Below are 25,305 nucleotides of genomic sequence, written 5' to 3' on the forward strand. Positions count from 1 at the left end.
TGTTCATGGAGAAGCAGACACTGACGCAGGGAAGCTGAGGGGGATCTGATCTCTTCTCATCTACCCCACCCATAATAGAATCATTTAAGGAATTGCTTGACATGCGATTGCCTAACATACTAGTAAAATAGGGGAATGCTACAATGCCAGTCCTAGTGGGGAAATATGTCATATGTTACCAAATTTTGGGGACGTTATCCTAAAACCTGTTACTTTGGGGAAGTTAGATGAGTCCACCCTCGGGTCACAGACCCCACCTTCCTGCTGGTAAAAATGTTCTCACATCATGGTGCAAGCGTCACTGCGCAGCTGGAGGAACCCTCGGTGACAGCTCTGACACTTTGTCACGACCATGGCCATCACAAGACAGAAGGATTACTTGTCGTTATCCATCGTAAGCATGCTCTTCTGCTTCTGCCCCCTTGGGTTGGCCGCCCTCATCTTCTCGCTGAAGGTACGAGTAGCAGAATCTCCTGCTTTGTGAGATAGCCCCGGTACAGCTGAGGCGTAGCTAGGGTAAAGAAACTCCTGAGTGGCTTGTTGGTGACGGCCATGGCACCCAGGACTCGCAACGCCCACTCATGTCCAAAGTCGCCAGCTAAGCCTCTGGCCCCTTTAAGGGCTCTTGCACATGACCGTAGTTTTTGTCAGCATCTGATCCACATTTTTTGCATGTCGGATGTGGACCCATTCACTTCAATGGAGCCGCAAAAGAGGTGGACGGCACACCCGTGTCTTGTCCACATCCGTATGTCCGCCCCGCGTCACATGTCCTATTCTTGCCTGTTTTACAGACAAGGATAGAACTGCTCAACAGAGGGCAGGACGTGCCGTTCCTCAAAATGCGGAACACACACATCTGGTATCTGTGCTTTTTGCGGACCACAAACACGGCTACGGCCGCACGCATGAGCCCTAGTTAAAATTTTACTCTATTGCCTAATATAATGGACTTTAAAAAAAATCAGGACTGGTCATCAGCCTGCATAGAAATTCCAGTTCATTTAGGCTAGGGCTACACGATGACACTGATGTTGCACCAATGTTGCGACTGAGACACAACAGTAGCAAAAAATCCATCCAAGATGGCAGTCGCAGCATGTCACATGTGGCAGTGCGACACCATAGACAAATTGTCGCGCAACAATGGTGCGACATCAATGTCGCGCGACGCATGTTGCAGTGTAGTTGTGCCCCATGTGTCTCGCGACGCATGTCATCGTGTAGCCCTAGCCTAAAGGGGTCGTCCGGGCCTTTAATATTGATGACCTATCCTCAGGATAGGTCATCATCAATATCGGATCAGCGGGTGTCTGACCCCCGACACCTGCGCCGATCAGCTGTAAGAGGAGACGGCTCTCTGCTGCTATGTCTATGGCACGCAGGAAGAGAGAAGGGAGACAGCACGTGTGCACTGCGCGCGCCTGAGACTCAGCCGATCAGCGTGGGCGCCGGAACCTCGCTGATCCAATATTGATGATCATCAGTATTAAAAGCCTGGAAAACCCCTTTAATGCTGTCCTGTCAAAGTCACCGGGCTGCAATCAGGAATTGTTAGTTATGCAATTGTCTAATATAATTAATAATGTAGCCCTGAATGTCTAAATAGCAAAGATAGATAGATAGATAGATAGATAGTATATAGTAGATCAAAAGATAGATAGATAGATAGATAGATAGATAGATAGTATATAGTAGATAGATAGAATATGGTAGATAGATAGATAATACATAGTAGATCGATAGATAGATAGATAGATAGATAGATAGATAGATAGATAATAGATAGATAGATATTATATAGTAGATAGATAGATAGATAGATAGATAGAGATGATAGATAGAGAGATAGATAATAGATAGATATTATATAGTAGATAGATAGAATATGGTAGATAGATAGATAATATATAGTAGATCGATAGATAGATAGATAGATAGATAATAGATAGATAGATATAGATGATAGATAGAGAGATATTATATAGTAGATAGATATAGATAATAGATAAATAGATACATAATAGATAGATAGATAGATAGATAATAGACAGATAGATAGATAGATAGATAGATAGATAGATAATAGATAGATAGATAGATAGATAGATAGATAGATAGATAGATAGATAGATAGATAGAAGGATAGATATTATATAGTAGATAGAGACATAGATAGATATTATATAGTAGATAGATAGAATATGGTAGATAGATAGATAATATATAGTAGATCGATAGATAGATGATAGATAGATAGATAGATAGATAGATAGATAATAGATAGATAGATAGATATAGATGATAGATAGAGAGATATTATATAGTAGATAGATATAGATAATAGATAAATAGATACATAATAGATAGATAGATAATAGACAGATAGATAGATAGATAGATAGATAGATAGATAATAGATAGAGATAGATAGATAGATAGATAGATAGATAGATAGAAGGATAGATATTATATAGTAGATAGAGACATAGATAGATATTATATAGTAGATAGATAATAGACAGATAGATATTAGATAGAGACATAGATAGATAGATAATAGACAGATAACATTATCGGTAATGATTCACATTGCTTTCTTGGATACTGCCTGTGGCTCCCATAGATCACCAAGAAACTAATCAAAATTATGATTTCTTAAGGTGGAATTTTTTTTAAGGCAGAATGACCTTTATTAAACAAATGATGGTAACAATGATGGAGTCTGGGGGCGTTAAACACCAAGGCTCATTGTCAGACAGGATGGCTACAGGGCAGTTATGCGTTGCTCTCTGCGGGCACGCAGGGGTCCTGGAATACTATGAGCAGCAATGGTCACAACTCCGAGCTTCTGCTAATGGGGGGCTAAGCAGGACTAGTTAAACATGACCTGATACTGTAGGGGACCGGGCATAGCGGACAGCCCCTTTAACAGCCAAGAGATGCTATGTGGGCAAGGTATAATACTGTGTGGGCAACTGTGGAACCCAGAGAGGTTGTCAATTCCTAAGCTGATCAGAGGGAGTCTAACAGACCCCCAGCATTCAGCTGATATATTTAAAGTGTCCCATTTCCCTACAGCGCCTCCACAGGGAAAAGGAAGAATTACATGGTGACCATTGCCATCAATGGATTGCGCTTGTAATAAACTACCATGGGGGTCCTGGACTGGGGACTTCTCTGTATTAACTTAAACAGCCCAAGGGTGTTTGAAAATTGACTTTCTAAACCAGACAATTCCTTTAAGCCCCACCCTAAACACCCTGGCCACTCCTCCAAAGTGAAAATGTTTTGCACTCTCAAGGCAATGCTATATTTCAGCCCAGTGATGACAGTGACACATGATAAGGAGGGTGACAAGCAACGCCATCAACCCTCAGAGCATTGGAATTGGTGGTAGGAAATATTCTGTTTTCATCTGACATTACATTTTAGAAAAATACGCATTTTTGGTGTGGTGTTAGGCCAGAGCCCTCTGGGGTTTACAAAATCCTATACTCCATGCCAACAACTTCCAGGCAGCCTGCGGGATTTAGCAATTAACACGACCCCCCTGATTTATAGTCTGATTCGTCCTCATGTTATTCTTCTCAGTCCCATCCTGCTTTTTTTTATTCATGTCTATAAAAAAAAGAAATAAACATAATAATAATATTCCAGTTAAACAGCATCCGGCCCCACAGAACATGACCCGGAGCAATCACATAAATCTTCCTAATCTCTCTGTGATTGGTCACTCAGGAAAAGCATTCTAATTATGAGACAAGAAGGAGGAATACATAGATAGATAGATAGATAGATAGATTAATATATTGTGGGGATGTGCTCGTGGTAGGCTACGGTAGCGGCGGCAGTATTGAGGCAATCACAGACAGTCTTTGTGATACACCGTGACTTTATTCACACCAACGGCATAACAGGCAGTGTGCAGACCACACAGGTGCATATTCACATAGTGCATAAAACAAAAGTCCTTCCATAGGAAATAAACAGCAGGTTTGAGTCACCTTGTTTTGGACAGACCACAGCGGTCGTGCAGGCTTGTAAGCTACCTGCCTTTGTCTCCCTCAGGCCAGAGCCCCTTCGGCTCGTAGCACCACAGGTCCCAGGGCTATCCTTCAATGTGTGCTGCGCCCAGACTCTCCTTCACCAGCACTCACTCTGTCTGTGGAAATCTCCAGCACAGCAAGACACACCCCACCCCCATCATCAGCAGGCTGGGTTCTTAAAGGCCCAGCTCCACCAAAAACCTGGGCTGGCCGTGGGGAACCGGCCCCCCCCCCCCCCCTCTTTACCTGTTCCCAGTAAGAACCGGCCCGGACACGCTGCGCCAGCAGCATTCGCCGCTGTAACCGCAATGATCCGGTTCTTACTCCACCGAGGCCAGGACCTCTGGTGGCACGTATCGTCCGTCCATTATTATTCCGGGGACTCTCCTACATATCCCCCCCCTTTGTTCACCCCTGAGGGCTTGAACATACTGTTCAAGCCTGAGGGGGTGAACACATGCACAGCAGTGTACCCGGGACAGGGCATCTGCGTTCCCCTGTAAGCGGCCGGCCCTGTGCTCAACAGTGAACTTAAAGTTCTGGAGGGACAAGAACCACCTGGTAACCCGAGCGCTCCCCTCCTTAGCCCGACTCATCCACTGGAGAGGGGAGTGGTCGGTCACCAGACGGAACCTTCTCCCCAGAAGGTAATATCTGAGAGACTCGAGTGCCCACTTGATGGCGAGGCACTCTCTCTCCACAATGCTATATCGGGTTTCTGCTGGGGTAAGCTTGCGGCTTAGAAAAACCACGGGGTGCTCTTCCCCGTTGAGCTCTTGGGAAAGCACAGCCCCTAGTCCTACTCCCGAGGCATCTGTTTGAACTACAAACTCCCGCTTGAAGTCGGGCGTCACCAGAACTGGGGATTCACATAGGGCCGACTTCAAACGGGAGAACGCCTCCTCCTCCTGCTCCCCCCCAGCGAACCATCACCGACTTTCTACCCTTCAAGAGGCCGGTTAACGGGGCTGCCAAGGTGGCAAAATGGGGAATGAACCTCATGTAGTACCCAATCAGGCCCAAAAATGACCGTACTTGCTTGGACGTACGAGGCCTGGGCCAATTCCGGATTGCTTCAACTTTATTCACTTGGGGCCTAATGACTCCGCGTCCAATCACATATCCCAAATAGCGAGCTTCCTCTAGTCCCACCGAGCATTTTTTTGGGTTGGCAGTTAACCCCGCCTTCCTTAGAGAATCTATCACTGCCTGAAGTTTTGACAAATGACCCTCCCAGTCTGGGCTAAACACGACTATATCATCCAGATACGCGGAGGTATACTGGTGATGGGGCTTGAGGACGACATCCATCAGACGCTGGAACGTAGCCGGAGCGCCATGCAACCCAAAAGGCAACACCCTATACTGAAAAAGCCCCTCCGGGGTGACAAAGGCCGTCTTCTCCTTTGCTGCCTCCGTCAGAGGTACCTGCCAGTAGCCCTTCGTGAGATCTAGGATCGAAAAATACCGGGCTTTTCCCAGCCGCTCTATCAACTCGTCTACCCGAGGCATGGGATAGGCGTCAAATTTTGATACCTCATTCAATTTCCTAAAATCATTACAGAACCGTAATGAACCATCCGGTTTGGGAATAAGGACAATCGGGCTAGCCCACTCGCTCTTTGACTCTTCTATGACCCCTAGACGTAGCATCGATCTTACCTCCTGCGAAATGGCCTGTCGCCGAGCCTCCGGTACTCGATATGGTCTTAGGCGGACTTTCACCCGGGGCTCGGTGACAATGTCATGCTCGATCAAGGTGGTACGTCCAGGAAGGTCAGAGAATACGTCCCTATTCCGACTAACAAATTCTCTCACCTCTTGGGCTTGTTTGGTCGACAGTCCGTCCCCTATCGTCACCCCAGCGGCGCTCTCCGGAACACCTGGTGACCCCGGGACACTCCCTGACGTCCCGACAGAGGGCGGGCTGTCTCCAAACAAATTCTCTCTGTCTCTCCAAGGCTTTAGTAGATTCACATGATATACCTGTTCGGGCTTCCGCCGCCCTGGCTGGTATATCCTGTAATCAACTGGGCCCACTTTCTCCTTAACTTCATAGGGTCCTTGCCACCGGGCCAAGAATTTACTCTCGACCGTGGGCACGAGTACAAGAACTCGGTCACCCAGGTGAAATGTCCTTACCCGGGCGGTTCGGTTATATACCCGACTCTGGGCCAGTTGTGCCGCTTCCATGTGCTCACGGACGATCGGCAACACGACCCCTAATCGGTCCTCAATAACGTCGAATCCTGGAGCTGTGCGGTCCCGAAGGTTTCTCGGGGTACCTCCAGATCCAGGACGGACGGACTTTCTACTGTCTCACCCTGCCAATACTTCTAGGGGAAACCGGTCAGGGTTACACTCTACCTCCCCTACGGTGACCCCTACAGCTGGGGCCCCTGCCTCGGGGTCCTCGGGCTCGGGACCTGGACATTTTCCTTCCCCACAGGTAGGCAACCCGTTCCTCCACAAAGTCCAGAACAGGGGAAAGTCCCTCCCCAATATTGCGGCATAAGGGAGCCGTCTCCCCACCCCGACGACATGTGGTACCTCCTTTCCACACACTGCCAGGGTAACCTTAGTGGTGGGATACTCCCTGCGATCCCCATGTATACAGACAATGGTAAGGGTTCGCCTTTCTGGGAGTTTTTCCGTTACCAGCGACTCATGGACCAGAGTTACCAGGCTCCCAGAGTCCAGCAGGGCCTGCACGGAGTGTCCATTAACAACGACATCACACAGCGGAGGGGTGTCCGCCGCCAGCAGGGGGTCAGCTATATACACCGGTTGGGCATAAAAAGAGGACCGGCGAGCGAACCCGCAGTCCATGGGTTCGGACGCCCTAGGGCAGTTGGATGCCACATGTCCCCAGTCCTGACAATGCCAACATCTGATCCTCGCAGCCTCCCTCCTCCCCAGGGTATTCCTCCCACGAACTGGAGATCCACTCCCCTCCTTATGTGGTGGGATCCCTTTTTCAGGATCCCGGGTCGGCAACGGGGGCTGACGTGACTTCGGTAGTACCGCTGAGTCCCGCACCAAATCCTGAGTGGCCATATACCTCTCCACCAGGCTAACCAGTTGTTCCAGGTTGCCTGGATCGCCTTGTCCCACCCAGCGCTGTATGGCTCTCGGGAGGGTACGCACGAACCTGTCGACCACGACCCTTTCAACCATCTGAGAAGTGCTCAATATTTCAGGCTAAGCCATTTTTTTACTAGGTGAAGTAAGTCATAGGCTTGTGACCGGACGGGTCGGGACTCGGCAAACACCCACTGATACACCCTGTGCGCTCGCACATAGGTGTTTACCCCCAACCTGGCCAACACCTCAGCTTTTAGCCTCTCATAGTCCTTGGCCTCATCGCGGCTGAGGTCAAAATAGGCCTTTTGTGCGTCCCCCACCAGAAAAGGCGCCACCACCTCGGCCCACTGCTCCAACGGCAGCCTCTCTTGCTCCGCGGTTCTTTCGAACACCATCAGGAATGCCTCTATATCATCTCCCGGACCCATTTTCCTCAGGGCGGATCGGACTTTGTCCCTGGCGGTAGACACAGTCGGGGTTGTCGCAGTTGAAACTCCTTGCAGGGATGTTCGCACCGACTCTTGCATGGCTGCCAGCTGCTGCATTAGGAGATTGTTTGTTTGCTGCTGCTGTACATTACTGTGAATCAGGTGTTTAATGGCCTCCTCCATCTTGTCAGGAACCAAAAAACTTGCAGGCCTGATATATGACATGCAGTCCAACACAACTTTTGCTTCAGGCCTGCCTCACTGCAGGAATGCCCGCTCCAAGCCACCAATTGTGGGGATGTGCTCGTGGTAGGCTACGGTAGCGGCGGCAGTATTGAGGCACCCACAGACAGTCTTTGTGATACACCGTGACTTTATTCACACCAAAGGCATAACAGGCAGTGTGCAGACCACACAGGTGCATATTCACATAGTGCATAAAACAAAAGTCCTTCCATAGGAAATAAACAGCAGGTTTGAGTCACCTTGTTTTGGACAGACCACAGCGGTCGTGCAGGCTTGTAAGCTACCTGCCTTTGTCTCCCTCTGGCCAGAGCCCCTTCGGCTCGTAGCACCACAGGTCCCAGGGCTATCCTTCAATGTGTGCTGCGCCCAGACTCTCCTTCACCGGCACTCACTCTGTCTGTGGAAATCTCCAGCACAGCAAGACACACCCCACCCCCATCATCAGCAGGCTGGGTTCTTAAAGGCCCAGCTCCACCAAAAACCTGGGCTGGCCGTGGGGAACAGGCACCCCCCCCCCCCCTCTTTACCTGTTCCCAGTAAGAACCGGCCCGGACACGCTGCGCCAGCAGCATTCGCCGCTGTAACCGCAATGATCCGGTTCTTACTCCACCGAGGCCAGGACCTCTGGTGGCACGTATCGTCCGTCCATTATTATTCCGGGGACTCTCCTACAATATATATACAGTACAGACCAAAAGTTTGGACACACCTTCTCATTCAAAGAGTTTTCTTTATTTTCATGACTATGAAAATTGCAGATTCACACTGAAGGCATCAAAACTGTGAATTAACACAAGTGGAATTATATACATAACAAAAAAGTGTGAAACAACTGAAAATATGTCATATTCTAGTTTCTTCAAAGTAGCCACCTTTTGCTTTGATTACTGCTTTGCACACTCTTGGCATTCTCTTGATGAGCTTCAAGAGGTAGTCACCTGAAATGGTTTTCACTTCACAGGTGTGCCCTGTCAGGTTTAATAAGTGGGATTTCTTGCCTTATAAATGGGGTTGGGACCATCAGTTGCGTTGTGGAGAAGTCAGGTGGATACACAGCTGATAGTCCTACTGAATAGACTGTTAGAATTTGTATTATGGCAAGAAAAAAGCAGCTAAGTAAAGAAAAACGAGTGGCCATCATTACTTTAAGAAATGAAGGTCAGTCAGTCTGAAAAATTGGGAAAACTTTGAAAGTGTCCCCAAGTGCAGTCACAAAAACCATCAAGCGCTACAAAGAAACTGGCTCACATGCGGACCGCCCCAGGAAAGGAAGACTAAGAGTCAGCTCTGCTGCGGAGGATAAGTTCATCCGAGTCACCAGGTTTGCTTTTAGTTGGACCATCATTTATTTTTCAACAGGACAATGACCCCAAACACACCTCCAGGCTGTGTAAGGGCTATTTGACCATGAAGGAGAGTGATGGGGTGCTGCGCCAGATGACCTGGCCTCCACAGTCACCGGACCTGAACCCAATCGGGATGGTTTGGGGTGAGCTGGACCGCAGAGTGACGGCAAAAGGGCCAACAAGTGCTAAGCATCTCTGGGAACTCCTTCAAGACTGTTGGAAGACCATTTCAGGTGACTACCTCTTGAAGCTCAGTCAAGAGAATGCCAAGAGTGTGCAAAGCAGTAATCAAAGCAAAAGGTGGCTACTTTGAAGAACCTAGAATATGACATATTTTCAGTTGTTTCACACTTTTTTGTTATGTATATAATTCCACATGTGTTAATTCATAGTTTTGATGCCTTCAGTGTGAATCTACAATTTTCATAGTCATGAAAATAAAGAAAACTCTTTGAATGAGAAGGTGTGTCCAAACTTTTGATCTGTACTGTATATATATATATATATATATATATATATATATATAGACGAAAGTTCAGGGCAGCACTCCTTGTAGCGGATGTAGGGTGCCAGCGGTATCGACACTCAACCACGGTGTCCAATAGCCAGAAAAATTAACACACCGCAGCACTTCCATAAGGTGAAAAATGTGAGATCCTTTATTCACCCAATCTCACATTTTTCACCTTATGGAAGTGCCGCGGTGTGTTAATTTTTATATATACAGACGTGGACAAAATTGTTGGTACCCTTTGGTCAATGAAAGAAAAAGTCACAATGGTCACAGAAATAACTTTAATCTGACAAAAGTAATAATAAATTAAAATTCTATAAATGTTAACCAATGAAAGTCAGACATTGTTTTTCAACCATGCTTCAACAGAATTATGTAAAAAAATAAACTCATGAAACAGGCATGGACAAAAATGATGGTACCCCTAGAAAACACAGAACATAATGTGACCAAAGGGACATGTTAATTCAAGGTGTGTCCACTAATTAGCATCACAGGTGTCTACAACCTTGTAATCAGCCATTGGGCCTATATATATGGCTCCAGGTAATCACTGTGTTGTTTGGTGATATGGTGTGTACCACACTCGACATGGACCAGAGGAAGCAAAGGAAAGAGCTGTCTCAAGAGATCAGAAAGAAAATTATAGACAAGCATGTTAAAGGTAAAGGCTATAAGACCATCTCCAAGCAACTAGATGTTCCTGTGAGTACAGTTGCACATATTATTCATAAGTTTAAGATCCATGGGACTGTAGCCAACCTCCCTGGACGTGGCCGCAGGAGGAAAATTGATGACAAATCTAAGAGACGGATAATCCGAATGGTAACAAAAGAGCCTAGAAAGACTTCTAAAGAGATTCAAGGTGAACTTCATGCTCAAGGAACATCAGTGTCAGATCGCACCATCCGTCGTTGTTTGAGCCAAAGTGGACTACATGGGAGACGACCAAGGAGGACACCATTGTTTAAAACGAATCATAAAAAAGCAAGACTGGAATATGCCAAACTACATGTTGACAAGCCACAAAGCTTCTGGGAGAATGTCCTGTGGACAGATGAGACAAAAATCGAAGTTTTTGCCAAGGCACATCAGCTGTATGTTCACAGACGAAAAAATGAAGCATATCAAGAAAAGAACACTGTCCCTACTGTGAAACATGGAGGAGGCTCTGTTATGTTCTGGGGCTGCTTTGCTGCGTCTGGCACAGGGTGTCTTGAATCTGTGCAGGGTACAATGAAATCTCAAGACTATCAAGGAATTCTAGAGAGAAATGTACTAGCCAGTGTCAGAAAGCTTGGTCTCAGTCGCAGGTCATGGGTCTTGCAACAGGACAATGACCCAAAACACACCGCTAAAAACACCCAAGAATGGCTAAGAGGAAAAAATTGGACTATTCTAAAGTGGCCTTCTATGAGCCCTGACCTCAATCCTATTGAGCATCTTTGGAAGGAGCTGAAACATGCAGTCTGGAAAAGGCACCCTTCAAACCGGACACAACTGGAGCAGTTTGCTCATGAGGAGTGGGCCAAAATACCTGCTGAGAGGTGCAGATGTCTCATTGACAGTTACAGGAAGCGTTTGATTGCAGTGATTGCCTCAAAAGGTTGCGCAACAAAATATTAAGTTAGGGGTACCATCATTTTTGTCCATGCCTGTTTCATGAGTTTATTTTTTTACATAATTCTGTTGAAGCATGGTTGAAAAACAATGTCTGACTTTCATTGGTTAACATTTATAGAATTTTAATTTATTATTACTTTTGTCAGATTAAAGTTATTTCTGTGACCATTGTGACTTTTTCTTTCATTGACCAAAGGGTACCAACAATTTTGTCCACGTCTGTATATATATATATATATATATATATATATATATATATATATATATATAAAAGATAGATAAATTATAGATAGATGAATAGATAGGAGATAGATATAAGATAACTAGATGATAGATAGATAGATAGATAGATTAATATATATATATATATATAATAGATAAATTATAGATATAAGATAGATAGATAGATAGATAAATAGATATGAGATATAGATAGGAGATATAGATAGGAGATAGATAGATAATAGATAGATATGAGATAGATAAATAGTCTTATCCCAGACTGAATGTGGCCCCCTGGTGCTGCCTCAGACCTGACAACTGACGGGGAAGAAACAGAAACTCCTGCCATGAATCTCCCCTAGCAGCTAGGAGGCCTGTCACTGCCTCACAATAGATAGATAGATGATAGACAGATAGATAGATATGGGATAGATAGATAAATAGATAGATAATAGACAGATTTATATTAGATAGATAGATAGATAGATAGATAGATAGATAGATAGCAGTAGCTATATAGTCAGGGGCGGACTGGAAATTTAAAATGGCCCTGGAAAAAAGTTAATATGGCCCCATATTGTAGGTAGGTCCAAATTGACAGAAGGCAGGGACAACAGGAGTTGGCAGGGTCAGCAATACTGTAGTGCAGCACAATATACTGCCGCCCACTCCACATTATGAAACTGTATCATCGTCCTGAGGACAGTGATACAGTTGAATTCAGGAGGGCACCTGCGGCCGCTGGCCCGGTGCATAAGTGCTCCTATATTTTTATATAATTATTGCTAAGAACATCAAATTATGTACCCGGCTGGTGGCCATGAGGAGGGCTTGGGCGGCCCGCTGGGCATTGGCCCACCTGTCTATAGTGGAAGCAGAGGAAGCAGCTCCTGTGAGGCCCGAACTCAGAATGGGACGGAAAGATTTTATTTAGTGTTAAGCGAATCAAGCTTCGAATCATAGATCCAAAGTCGATTCGTTCAAACACTTTGTTTTAATGCAGTACGGAGGCCTGTTTCCGTACAGCATTAAAATGTATGCGCTTCTCGGAGGAATAATTTGTTACGTTCGAAGTTGTGTGATACTTTGGTAAATAACTTCGGGATTAAATTTTACATCTTTATAGATAGATAGATAGCAGAATAACAGATAACACAATATTTCAGTACTGATACAATCTACATTTTTATTTCAGTCACGAGATGCTTCCAACCAGAACGACCCGGACACAGCAGCAAAGCACTCCAAGACTGCCTACCACCTGAATATCGCCGCCATGGTGGTGGGAATCATTTTGATAATCATCGTTGTTATCGCCAACATTGTAGTAGTAAGCTCATAAACATAGTTACCTCTCCTGCCAAGACACAAAGATCGAATGATCACACTGATGCCAGCCTTTTCGCCACTACCCCAAGTGGTTGTACGATCCTGATGTCTTGTACATTATTTCCCTGCTTCATGGCTCATAATGCCCACAGGATAACAGTTATCCCATGATCATAAACTGCCACGACTGGCATCAGACCACCTGTCCACCTGTTTTAACGTGAATCCGACGATTTGAGAATAAATAGGCTTAAGCAGGCTAAGTGAAAAAAATTTGATTGTGTGTGATTAAATATAAAGTAAAACAGACAAGTCACATACAGAATAAATAATAATCACCTGGCGCACATAATACAATAAGGGGGGGGGGACTCCTGCTGCCATATCGCAGCACATGGCCGACACCCCATGGTGATACAAAAGACATATGGTGACCTACAACATTCTACCTGGATGATGTTCTCAGCGGAGTTCCCATTATTTGTCTTTATGCATAAAAGTTTATACCTTTCAGCCCCCTACCTTTCAGACTTGTGGAACCTCCGCTGATCAGGAACAGCGTTTGCACATCTCTATGGTTTAGTTTTCTCCACACTTCTGCCCACGGTATGCTCGGTACTGCAACACGGTCCTATTCATACTTACCAACACTATAAATAAAAAAATCGGGACATTAAGACCCGCCCCTTAGCCCTCATGGGAACGCCCCCATAAAATGCCCACTTTGTCAGCGGGGTTTGCATAAATAACAGCACTTCTGAGAGGTGGATCCGCAGGATTGTCCCAGAAAAATTGGGACTATTTGCAAATATGCTCATTTACTTGGCTGGCTTAGATACACCTGCTCATCATACAGTATCACGTAAGATAGGGTTAGATATATCAGCTATTCGGACAGCATGACACATGATAGGCTTTGATACATTGGCTCTGCATGCAGTATCAGACATGTTAGGTTTAGGTACGCCTGCTCATCAAACAGAATCAGAGAATGGTGGCTTGGATACACAAACCTAGCAGACAGTATCACACAAGATGGGCTGAGATACATAGCTACTCAGACAGGCTCTGGGTACATGGTAATCTTGGCCGCTATAACTTGAATGGTTCCGCAATATGGAAGATACTGTGCCGTGCAGAACGGAGGCACAGATCAGAATCCCGCGGAAGTGCTTCTGTGGGTTTTCTGTCTGTGCCTCCGTAACGCAAAAAGGAAGCATGGCCGGTACATGGTTGTGTGCATGAGGCCTTAGATAGAGCAGCAGTATCACACATGATAGGATTAGATACATGGTTCAGCAGGCAGTATCACACATGATAGGATTAGATACATGGTTCAGCAGACAGTATCACACATGATAGGATTAGATACATGGTTCAGCAGACAGTATCACACATGATAGGATTAGATACATGGTTCAGCAGACAGTATCACACATGATAGGATTAAATACATGGTTCAGCAGACAGTATCACACATGATAGGATTGGATACATGGTTCAGCAGGCAGTATCACACATGATAGGATTAGATACATGGTTCAGCAGACAGTATCACACATGATAGGATTGGATACATGGTTCAGCAGGCAGTATCACACATGATAGGATTAGATACATGGTTCAGCAGGCAGTATCACACATGATAGGATTAGATACATGGTTCAGCAGGCAGTATCACACATGAGAGGATTAGATACATGGTTCAGCAGGCAGTATCACACATGATAGGATTAGATACATGGTTCAGCAGGCAGTATCACACATGAGAGGATTAGATACATGGTTCAGCAGGCTGTATCACACATGATAGGATTAGATACATGGTTCAGCAGACAGTATCACATAGGTTTAGATACACCTGCCAGGTTTACACCGTTAGATCTGGGGTGTGATCTGAGGGCGAGGTCTGGAAGTGATTCATTGTTAGGGATTTTTATAAGGAAATGGACTTTATAACAGAAGAGCGCGGCGTCCGTCCTCTCTGTGAGGAGTTTATATCCCGGACGTGGGCTGACGACGATGGACGATGCCAATGACGTTGTGTACGGGAATATTATGGCATGAAACCACCGATTTATGAAGCTGTACGTGGGGTGTCATAGATAGGGCGTACACGCCGGAAAAAGGGACTCATAGAAGAGTTAGCAAATCTCCTGGGTGCTGCGGAAGCCTCCTGATACCTCCCAGTAATCAGCACTAGCCGTGTGTCACCAGGATGCCACATCATCAGACACAGCCCCGCTATCCAATCAGTGAGGGGGCGGCACGTTAAGACATGTTAGTGACAGTGTGTGACGTCACACAGCGGCTCCTTGGCAGTGACTGAAAGTGACTCCGTTGATTGGTGGAGTAGTAGTTCCCGATCAATGCTGCTCCACCAATCAGCTTAACACTTGGCACCGCTGTGCAGAGAGAGGAGAAAGGTTCTAGTCTCTCCTCCTCCTCTGCGTTGTTGACGTTACAGCCAGGGCCCATTCTAGCTTTTCAGATGACGCTTCCTCCTTCCCCTGCCAAATTCTCAATCCATGTTTAGATGGACATAACATACAGTGCCTCTTCTCCATTCGGCCCAGACCTTCAGGACGATTTCCTTCAGCCGCATTTCGTCCCTGCAAAGTTTGCCATATCTAAGACTCCTCATCCACGCAGTGCTCCCCAACGCCCACAAACACCAGACTACTGAAATAATAGTGCCATACAGACAGTACGCCCAGACTGTTCTCAATAGTAATAGTACAAATAAGGTCCCCTATAGGGCCTCCAGTGGTAATAAGACTCTCTACCGCGCCCTAAATAGTAATACAGGCACTTTATAAGGCACTGTTTTAGAGTCTTCAGTAGTAATAAGGTCAATCTATAAAGCATTACCAGAGTGCCCCCAATTTTTATAATGCTCCACGTATTAGCCCCTGTAGTTATGGCCCCCTGTAGTGCCCCCAGTATTTATAACGCTCTCCTTCAGTGCCCCCAGTATTTATAATGTCCTCTACCATTATTATGCCCCTTGTAATTACAATCCTCCCTGTAGTGACCCCAAAAATTATAATGCCCCAGCACCTCCAACATACAGGTCCATGTAAATAACATCATCCCATCCCACAAGCATATGCTCCCATGTAAAAAAATACATCACACTCTCCCTCCAGCTCCGTATAACATACAGTCCCTGTGTAAATAACAGCACGCCCCTCCTATAGCCGCCTACAATATACAGTCTCATGTAAGCAACTTAATTCCCTGTCCTTCAGCCCCAACATACAGTCCCATGTAAGAAACATTACTCCCTCACTTCAGCCCCTCTAACATACATGTAAATAACATCACTCTCCTTCCTCCATCCCCCTCCAATGTACAGTCCTATGTAAGTAACATCACTCCCTTCTCCAGCCCTCTCCAATATACAGTCTCATGTAAATAACATTGCTTACCTCCCTTCAGTCCTTCCCAACATAGAGTCCTGTGTAACAGTGGCGTAGCGTGTGTTGCCAGCACCCGGGGCAAACCTAGTATGGCGCCCCCTAACTTTTGTGCATGCGCCTTTTTATAGAATGACGCCCCACAGGCATACCAATCCGCAATAGGATCCGGCACTAATACATTCCTATGGGAAAAAATGCCGGATCCGGCGTTCAGGCAAGTCTTCCGTTTTTTTTCACCGGAGAGAAAACTGTAGCCTGCTGTGGTTTTCTCTTTTGCCTGATCAGTCAAAACGACTGAACTGAAGACATCCTGATGCATCCTGAACGGATTACTCTCCATTCAGAATGCATGGAGATATACCTGATCAGTTCTTTTCCGGTATAGAGCCCCTGTGACGGAACTCTATGCCGGAAAAGAAAAACGCAAGTGTTAAAGTACCCTTAACTGACTTTTTTCACAGTCGTGTGCATATAGCCTTAGTCCCCTGGCAAGGTGGCCACACAAACAGGGCAGAGGGCATCACCAAGGTGAGGTACATGGCTCCTGCATCCCAGCAAGGCTGGAGACATACCGCCCCTAAACTCAGTCACAAAGGTCTATAAAGACCACCTTGTGACCACACCCCCCCAGACCAAGACCATTAACCCCATCAGAATTAAACAGGGAGGGGAGCCCGCATGAATACTGAAGTGAAAGCACAGGCTGCAGTACTGGACGTTGCTCCTAGCAACCAGCATTCCGGCGATTGAACAGCCTGACATATCTGTCCCACCTCTAGTTTACACGTGACGTGCCTCTGGACTGACGTTCCATTACCATTGACTATAATGGGGGTGGTGGCTGAGTTCCGGCGGCAGTACGGCAGCGCACAGTAAGAGGCCGCCAGAACTCCACCACCGCCCCCTTTATAGTCAATGGGGATGGATTGTCAGTCCGGGGGCACATGTAAATCACCGTCAGGATCCGACAGCCTGCCCTGCCGCTAATGAGAAATTAGCATAAAACTTGGTCACCGACTGCAAAGATACTTGTCTGGACATGAGGTTAAGTGAAGACTGAAGAGGAAGCTGATAGCCAAACAGCAGGTACTATGCAGTGAAGTGCCATGAGAGCCAGGCAGGCCAAGCAGGTGGCAGTCAGGGTGCTGGTGAAGGGTGACCAGAGACAGTACTGACTCTAGGATGCCATCTTCCGCCCATCTCTGCTGTCCATACCAGCCCAGCCCCAGCGTAGGCCTGGTATAGAGATGGGCAGATGGCATCCCAGAGGCAGTACTGTCTCAGTGCCCCTCTACAGTTATCCTGCCACATCAGAACCATGAATGCCAAACTGCCATGCCACCTATTTGGCCTGGCAGAGATCTGGCACTTCACTCATTGATTTATTACCATTATTATTGCATGCTGCTCAGTCTGGCTCAGACAGTGGTGCACACTGTAAAACCACCATCTGAGCCACCATCCCCCCACACACAGACTCAGGGACAGGGAGGGAGGGTCATCATTATGACATGGCATGGCCACCCAACTTAATCACTACTAGTGCCACTATTTAATTTCCACTAACTCAGCCTCGGCGTGGGGCAGCAGCTGCCTGGCTCCCTTTCTACCTCTGCTCACTGTAGTAGTCAGTCTGGACTCTTCTAGGGCGGCTCACTGGCTCAGGGCTCACTCAGACTCAGCCTCAGGGCCTGGTCAATCTGACTCAACAGTTCTCTGGAGTCTGTCTGACACAGTGCACAATGCTGTCCTCTGTCTTCTGCCGCAGCGCCGCCTCCTGCTCCTGGCAATCTTCTGCTGGCTCTTGCTCCCCGCTCCCGCGCTCCGCACTGTGTTTCCCGCCTGGAAAGTGGGCGGAGCCGGAGGGAGCCAGGCCAGCCTAATGAGTGCCACTAGGAGCAGGAGGCGGCGCCGACCATGTATGTTAATAGTGCACTGTTAACAGTTAACTAACCAACCAGTGCTCCCGCCGCGACCGCACAAATGAATCACCAGGGCCGGGCGGGCGCACTAAACAGCTGCTCTCTGCCTCCTCAGACTCTGGCTGTTGCGCAGGACCCGGCACTCGTCTCTGGCAGAGAGAGCCGCGTCCTGCAAAAACGTTACTATTATAAACTTTCAGCCGGCGCCGGAGCGCCCCCCTGCAGTTTGGCGCCCGGGGCAACGGCCCCCCTGGCCCCCCCCCCCACGCTACGCCCCTGCTGTGTAAATAACATCACTCCCCTCATAGCCCCCTCCAACCTACAGTCCCATGTAAATAACATCACTTTCCTCCCTTCAGTTCCTCCCAACATACAATCCCATGTAAATAACATCACTCCCTTCTGCACCTTCCAACATAAAGTCCTATGTAAATAGAATCTCTTCCCTGCCTTCTGCCCCCTCCAATGTAAGTAATATCACTTCCCTCCTTTTCTTCCTATCCAATATAACATATCTCCTGTCCCTTCAGAACTTCTACCTTACAGTCTCATGTAAATAACATCATTCTCCCTCCAGGCAGGAAGGGGTATAAGAATAGAGAACTGCGATTCCCAGCATTTTTGCAGCTCTCACAATGAATCCATTGCTTTCTTCTCCTCATGTCACATGACATCATCACAGGTCCTTACCACTTCTCCACTGCTGATCTCTGCCCCCTCCTGCACTGATCACATGATGGTGAGATCATCACAGGTCCTTCAGCTCTTGCAGTGTAGTAGATACAGAGCATATTCTACAGGGAGTGCAGAATTATTAGGCAAGTTGTATTTTTGAGGATTAATTTTATTATTGAACAACAACCATGTTCTCAATGAACCCAAAAAACTCATTAATATCAAAGCTGAATATTTTTGGTTCAGTAGTAATATTTTGGTTGAAGTAGTTTTTAGTTTGTTTTTAGTTTTAGCTATTTTAGGGGGATATCTGTGTGTGCAGGTGACTATTACTGTGCATAATTATTAGGCAACTTAAAGGGGTTGTCCGGGTTCAGAGCTGAACCCGGACATACCCTTATTTTCACCCCGGCAGCCCTCCTGAGCCTGGCATCGGAGCATCTCATGCTCCGATGCGCTCCCGTGCCCTGCGCTAGATCGCGCAGGGCACAGGCTCTTGTGTTTACAATAACACACTGCCGGGCGGTAACTTCCGCCCAGCAGTGTGTTCGGTGACGTCACCGGCTCTGAGGGGCGGGCTTTAGCTCTGCCCTAGCCGTTTTACTGGCTAGGGCAGAGCCAAATCCCGCCCATCAGTGCCGGTGACGTCACCGGGCTGCCTGTCAGCCCCATAGAGAGCCCCGGTACGTCACCGGAACTCAGAAAAATGCCTTTGCCCTGCGCGATTTAGCGCAGGGCAAAGGAGAGCATCTGAGCATGAACTGCTCCGATGCTCATGTCAGGGGGGCTGCCGGGGTGAAAATGGAGGTATGTCCAGGTTCAGCTCTGAACCTGGACAACCCCTTTAACAAAAAACAAATATATACCCATTTCAATTATTTATTTTTACCAGTGAAACCAATATAACATCTCAACATTAACAAATATACATTTCTGACATTCAAAAACAAAACAAAAACAAATCAGTGACCAATATAGCCACCTTTCTTTGCAAGGACACTCAAAAGCCTGCCATCCATGGATTCTGTCAGTGTTTTGATCTGTTCACCATCAACATTGCGTGCAGCAGCAACCACAGCCTCCCAGACACTGTTCAGAGAGGTGTACTGTTTTCCCTCCTTGTAAATCTCACATTTGATGATGGACCACAGGTTCTCAATGGGGTTCAGATCAGGTGAACAAGGAGGCCATGTCATTAGATTTTCTTCTTTTATACCCTTTCTTGCCAGCCACGCTGTAGAGTACTTGGACGTGTGTGATGGAGCATTGTCCTGCATGAAAATCATGTTTTTCTTGAAGGATGCAGACTTCTTCCTGTACCACTGCTTGAAGAAGGTGTCTTCCAGAAACTGGCAGTAGGACTGGGAGTTGAGCTTGACTCCATCCTCAACCCGGAAAGGCCCCACAAGCTCATCTTTGATGATACCAGCCCAAACCAGTACTCCACCTCCACCTTGCTGGCGTCTGAGTCGGACTGGAGCTCTCTGCCCTTTACCAATCCAGCCATGGGCCCATCCATCTGACCCATCAAGACTCACTCTCATTTCATCAGTCCATAAAACCTTAGAAAAATCAGTCTTGAGATATTTCTTTGCCCAGTCTTGACGTTTCAGCTTGTGTGTCTTGTTCAGTGGTGGTCGTCTTTCAGCCTTTCTTACCTTGGCTATGTCTCTGAGTATTGCACACCTTGTGCTTTTGGGCACTCCAGTGATGTTGCAGCTCTGAAATATGGCCAAACTGGTGGCAAGTGGCATCTTGGCAGCTGCACGCTTGACTTTTCTCAGTTCATGGGCAGTTATTTTGCGCCTTGGTTTTTCCACACACTTCTTGCGACCCTGTTGACTATTTTGAATGAAACGCTTGATTGTTCGATGATCACGCTTCAGAAGCTTTGCAATTTTAAGAGTGCTGCATCCCTCTGCAAGATATCTCACTATTTTTGACTTTTCTGAGCCTGTCAAGTACTTCTTTTGACCCATTTTGCCAAAGGAAAGGAAGCTGCCTAATAATTATGCACACCTGATATAGGGTGTTGATGTCATTAGACCACACCCCTTCTCATTACAGAGATGCACATCACCTAATATGCTTAATTGGTAGTAGGCTTTCGAGCCAATACAGCTTTGAGTAAGACAACATGCAAAAAGAGGATGATGTGGTCAAAATACTCATTTGCCTAATAATTCTGTACTCCCTGTAGTTCCTAGTCACTGCTGTTGTGGCTAAAGTCTTTACAGTTACCCCCACCAGTCATAAGCTTACCAGGGGGAATGGAGTGGAAATAAATAAAATAAAAAAAAACTGGGCACATAAGGGCACTTGCCTAGGGTGCTGCCCAGCAGGGGGTAGTGGTGCCCTTGGCACATGCTCTTATGTGCTTAATTGTAAATACAGCCCTAAATCCAAGTGTGTGCATACTGTATATCGACATTAAAATGGTGTATCTCACCTAGAGAAAGCTGGGTGAGAACTAGAAGGTGAGGGAAAATAGGTTTCTTCCCTCTGTGTGCATCAGCTAGGCTGGCGAAAGATACAGTATAGTTAGTGGCCAGACGGCCAAGGATTTATGTTTATGTTTTGAATGCTGTAAAAGCGACAATAAAGCTAGCTGCGGACAGTCTGCACCCAAATCTGCAGTGTTGGAGTGGCTTCTTGAACAGTGCCAACGATCGATGAGACGGCGATCCTGGAGAGCTAAGTGACCCCGCATTGGTGGAGGTATGCTATGGCATAAAAATGTCATAGCAGAATTGTAAGGGCCAGAAGGCTACTTTAAAAAGCTGTTTGCAAGGAATTGCTATGTTGGAACTTAAAGGACCAGAAGCCACATTAAAGAGACTGAGCTTTGCTGACAAGACTGTGATGTTGAGAGTCTGTCTCTGAAAAGTGAGAGAGAGACACCTGGAGGCTGTGGTCTCTGATAAAAGTGGACTTATTTGCTGTTAAAAAGCTTGCTATAAGGCCTTGTCCGCACTACTGTTTTTCACGGACACATGCTTTTCGCCTTTTTTTACAGACAGTATACTGATCGATTTATTGCAATATGTTTGTCTATTTCCATGATTTTCTGCGGTCCGTGTTTCCGCAAAAAAATCCACGGATGCATGCACTACTTTCATCGGTGCCCCGGACTGCACGCGTTCAATGAAGTCTAGGGGTCAATGAAAATTACAGAAGCAATACGGATGGCATCCGTGGTGCGTCCATTTTTCACGAAAGCCAGATAAAAAATGCTCATAAAATTAATTTTTATTTGTGGATTACAGATGACACATAGAGAGTAAAAGCTGACGGACCAACAACAGATCCTTCACGGACATGTTAACGGATTATATAAGGACTGGTACCTTGGTACCGAACCGCAGTTTTAAAATGGTTTTCAAGTTGTAAAATCAAATGTGAAGTCTCATGAGACTTCGGACTCAACAAATTTCCCCTCCGCGAAGCCCTCACACTTCAATGCTTTACGGAGATGGATATCTGTTCAGCATTTAAATGAAGTTTTGAACAAAGCGATTTCGGATCTATGATACGAAGTGCACTTTGCTCAACACTAAAAGTCGTCATCGCTGAGTGGGTACTTTGTATAAAGGTCCGAGGTGCTGGTGATGTACCTGGAGTTCCAGAGAAGAAGGTAATGTTGCCAAGGGCAACCAAAACGCGGCCGAGGGCCCTGCGAGAGGGAGAAATGTTTGCTTCCCAGATGGTCACAGGCTCCAGGCAAGAGTCCACAGAAATTGTAGAGAGGATGTGCAGGGGTGCCGTAATGTTGTTGCTAGGAGCAACCAACCACCACAGCATGCAGCAGTCAAGCAACAGAGAGAGAGCTGCTGGAGAGGCCGTAAAGTGGAAAAGTGTGCACCTGATGGTCAGGAGGCCAAGGGAAGACATGCAAGATGTTGGTGGCTGGAATCCCACTATGTGTCACGGTCCCGCCTGTGACAGGGACTAGAAGATTGAGGAGACTGTCTGCATGTGATTGACAGCCTCTTCGGTTTCACTTTTCTGTGTTGTTGCTGGGGATGACCACACCTCTTGTCTCAGGTGTAGCTTAAGTGGTAATTCCTTCTCCTCTATTTAGTCTGGCTTCACTCATCATGCTATGCGGTTGATAGCTCCTTGTTTGTGGAAGTCCTAGTGTTGGTTCTCTCTGAGTTCCTGCTCGTCCGCATACTTTTGAAAGTTACCTTATTTTTCACCGTATAATACGCACTTTTTCCCCCCCAAAAGTGGGGGGAAATAGCACTGCGTCTTATACGGCGAATGCTGCTGATTTTGCTGCGTTTTCAATGATACACCCGCCGCGATGCCGCGCGGCGGGTGTATCAGCTGTGAGGGAGGAGGGGCTGAGGGCCGGCATCTGCTTTTATAATGACAAGCGGGGCCCGTGCAGTGACTGTATTCTACTACACGGGCCCCGCTCACTGTATAATCCTATGTCTAATAGTTAATTGTATGTAATCGCATAAGGAGCGCTGTGTATTACGGTACTTACAACTACAAGCGCTCGCCGCTCGGTAGGCAGAGAGGAGGGAGGAGGCAGGCCGGGAGGACGGGCGCTGGCAGTGTCAGTCATACGTCACGCGCCTGCGCCGCCCACTTTATGAATGAAGCAGGTGGCGTGGGCGCATGACGTATGACTCACGCTGCCAGCGCCTGTCCTCCCGGCCTGCCTCCTCCCTCCCTGCCTACCGAGCGGCGAGCGCTTGTAGTTGTAAGTACCGTATACACAGCGCTCCTTATGCGATTACATACAATTAACTATTAGACATAGGATTATACAGTGAGCAGGGCCCCTGTAGTGGAATACAGTCACTGCACGGGCCCCGCTGTCATTATAAAAGCAGATGCCGGCCCCCAGCGTGTATTGAGGGTCATTCACTACAGGGACACTTATGGAGGGGATCTGTGGATGACACATAGCATAAGATGCTATATATGTGTCATCCACAGATCCCCCCCATAACTGTCATACACAGTGCCATCCAGAGAGCCCAATAAGAGCCACCCACAGATCCCCCATAAGTGTCACCCACAGATCCCCGATAAGTGTCACCCACAGATCCCCTATAAGTGTCACCCACAGATCCCCCATAAGTGTCACCCATAGATCCCCCATAAGTGTCACCCACAGATCCCCCATAAGTGTCACCCACAGATCCCCCATAAGTGTCACCCACAGATCCCCCATAAGTGTCACCCACAGATCCCCCATAAGTGTCACCCACAGATCCCCCATAACAGTGCGTCACCCACAGATCCCCCATAACAGTGCGCCATCCACAGATCCCCCATAACAGTGCCATCCACAGACCACAATTAGTTCAAAACCCACCAAAAGCACACCTTTTGGTTCAATTTTCTTTTTCTTATTTCCCTCCACAAAAACCTAGTTGCGTCTTATGGGCCGGTGCGTCTTATAGGGCGAAAAATACGGTAAGTTTATCTTTGTTGTTTGTTGTTTTCCCTTACCTGCTGATATTAAGCCTGAGGGGGTCTCCTATTCCTTCATCTGGGAAGGAATAGGCCATCTGCAGGGCCCTGTTATGGTGAGATAGGGCTTAGGTTCCTGCGTATGAACATTCCTACCATCAAGGTCTATTCTTACTGATAGCAGTCAGGGCTCGACGTAGGGATTCACTACGCGTGACCTTTTCCCTTTTCCTAGGTTCTAGGCCTAATTGTCACAACCAGACAGCTGAGAAGCTCTGAAAGAGGCCTTTCAGAACCTCCTCCTTGAGTTTCTGTGTTGTGGTATTCAGCTCCTCCTCTCGTTAGCCTCTCTCAGCTGTCATGTGTTGGACTAATTGCTTCCCTTTAAATTCTTCCCCAGAAGGCTTTTCTGGGCGGCTTATACTACTTCCTGGAGTGTGTGTGCACGCTGACTCTGTCCTCCTGTTTGCTTCAAAGCTAAGTGTTGTACCTTTATCTGTTATTTTCTGTTTGCTGGATCCCAGGTGACCCTGACTCCCTCCGTATCTTGTGTAGGGAGCCGGTGGTCGTGTCCCCTCACTATTGTAGGGTGCTCAGGGCTTTATAGTCAAGGTTCTTGGATATGCAAACCTCCACCATTCGGATCTTTGCATAGGCTGAGCAGCCAGGGAAAGTGCCAGGTCTTCTGCAGGGGGTCCCGTTCTGTGCGCATGGGTCTCAGTCGCCGTCAGCCCCTTCTGAGCAGGAGCCCATGCAGCTGGGGTTGATTGCTTCTGACAATAGAAGTTTCAGCCCGCATGGGAGGGTTTGTTTTTGTTGTGGAGGTATAAATCATTTGGCAAATATTTGTCCCTCTAGGAGATTCAGGCAGTTTTCTGGGAGTAATAAAGAAACAAACAGGAAAAAATCTTTTAAAAATGTTCCGTCTGTTACTATTGGCAGGGTTGAGGCGGAAATTGAAGGTTTTCCATTTGCTTGTAGTTCCCGTTTTGTCCTGCCGGCTAGGGTGGCG

At 46.9% G+C, this 25,305-nt stretch overlaps 1 protein-coding gene across 1 annotated transcript; it reads left to right on the forward strand.

Annotated features, from left to right (window-relative positions):
• The first annotated feature begins 292 nt into the window (after positions 1-292).
• Positions 293-13,114, forward strand: LOC122931034 (dispanin subfamily A member 2b-like). The gene is made up of 2 exons (XM_044284927.1): positions 293-454; positions 12,708-13,114. The coding sequence occupies exons 1-2, from the start codon at positions 353-355 to the stop codon at positions 12,852-12,854; spliced, it is 249 nt and encodes an 82-aa protein (XP_044140862.1). The 5' UTR covers positions 293-352; the 3' UTR covers positions 12,855-13,114.
• The last annotated feature ends 12,191 nt before the right edge of the window (positions 13,115-25,305 follow it).

This window comes from Bufo gargarizans, chromosome 1, assembly GCF_014858855.1.
Source record: "Bufo gargarizans isolate SCDJY-AF-19 chromosome 1, ASM1485885v1, whole genome shotgun sequence".
Taxonomy (NCBI): Eukaryota; Metazoa; Chordata; class Amphibia; order Anura; family Bufonidae; genus Bufo; species Bufo gargarizans.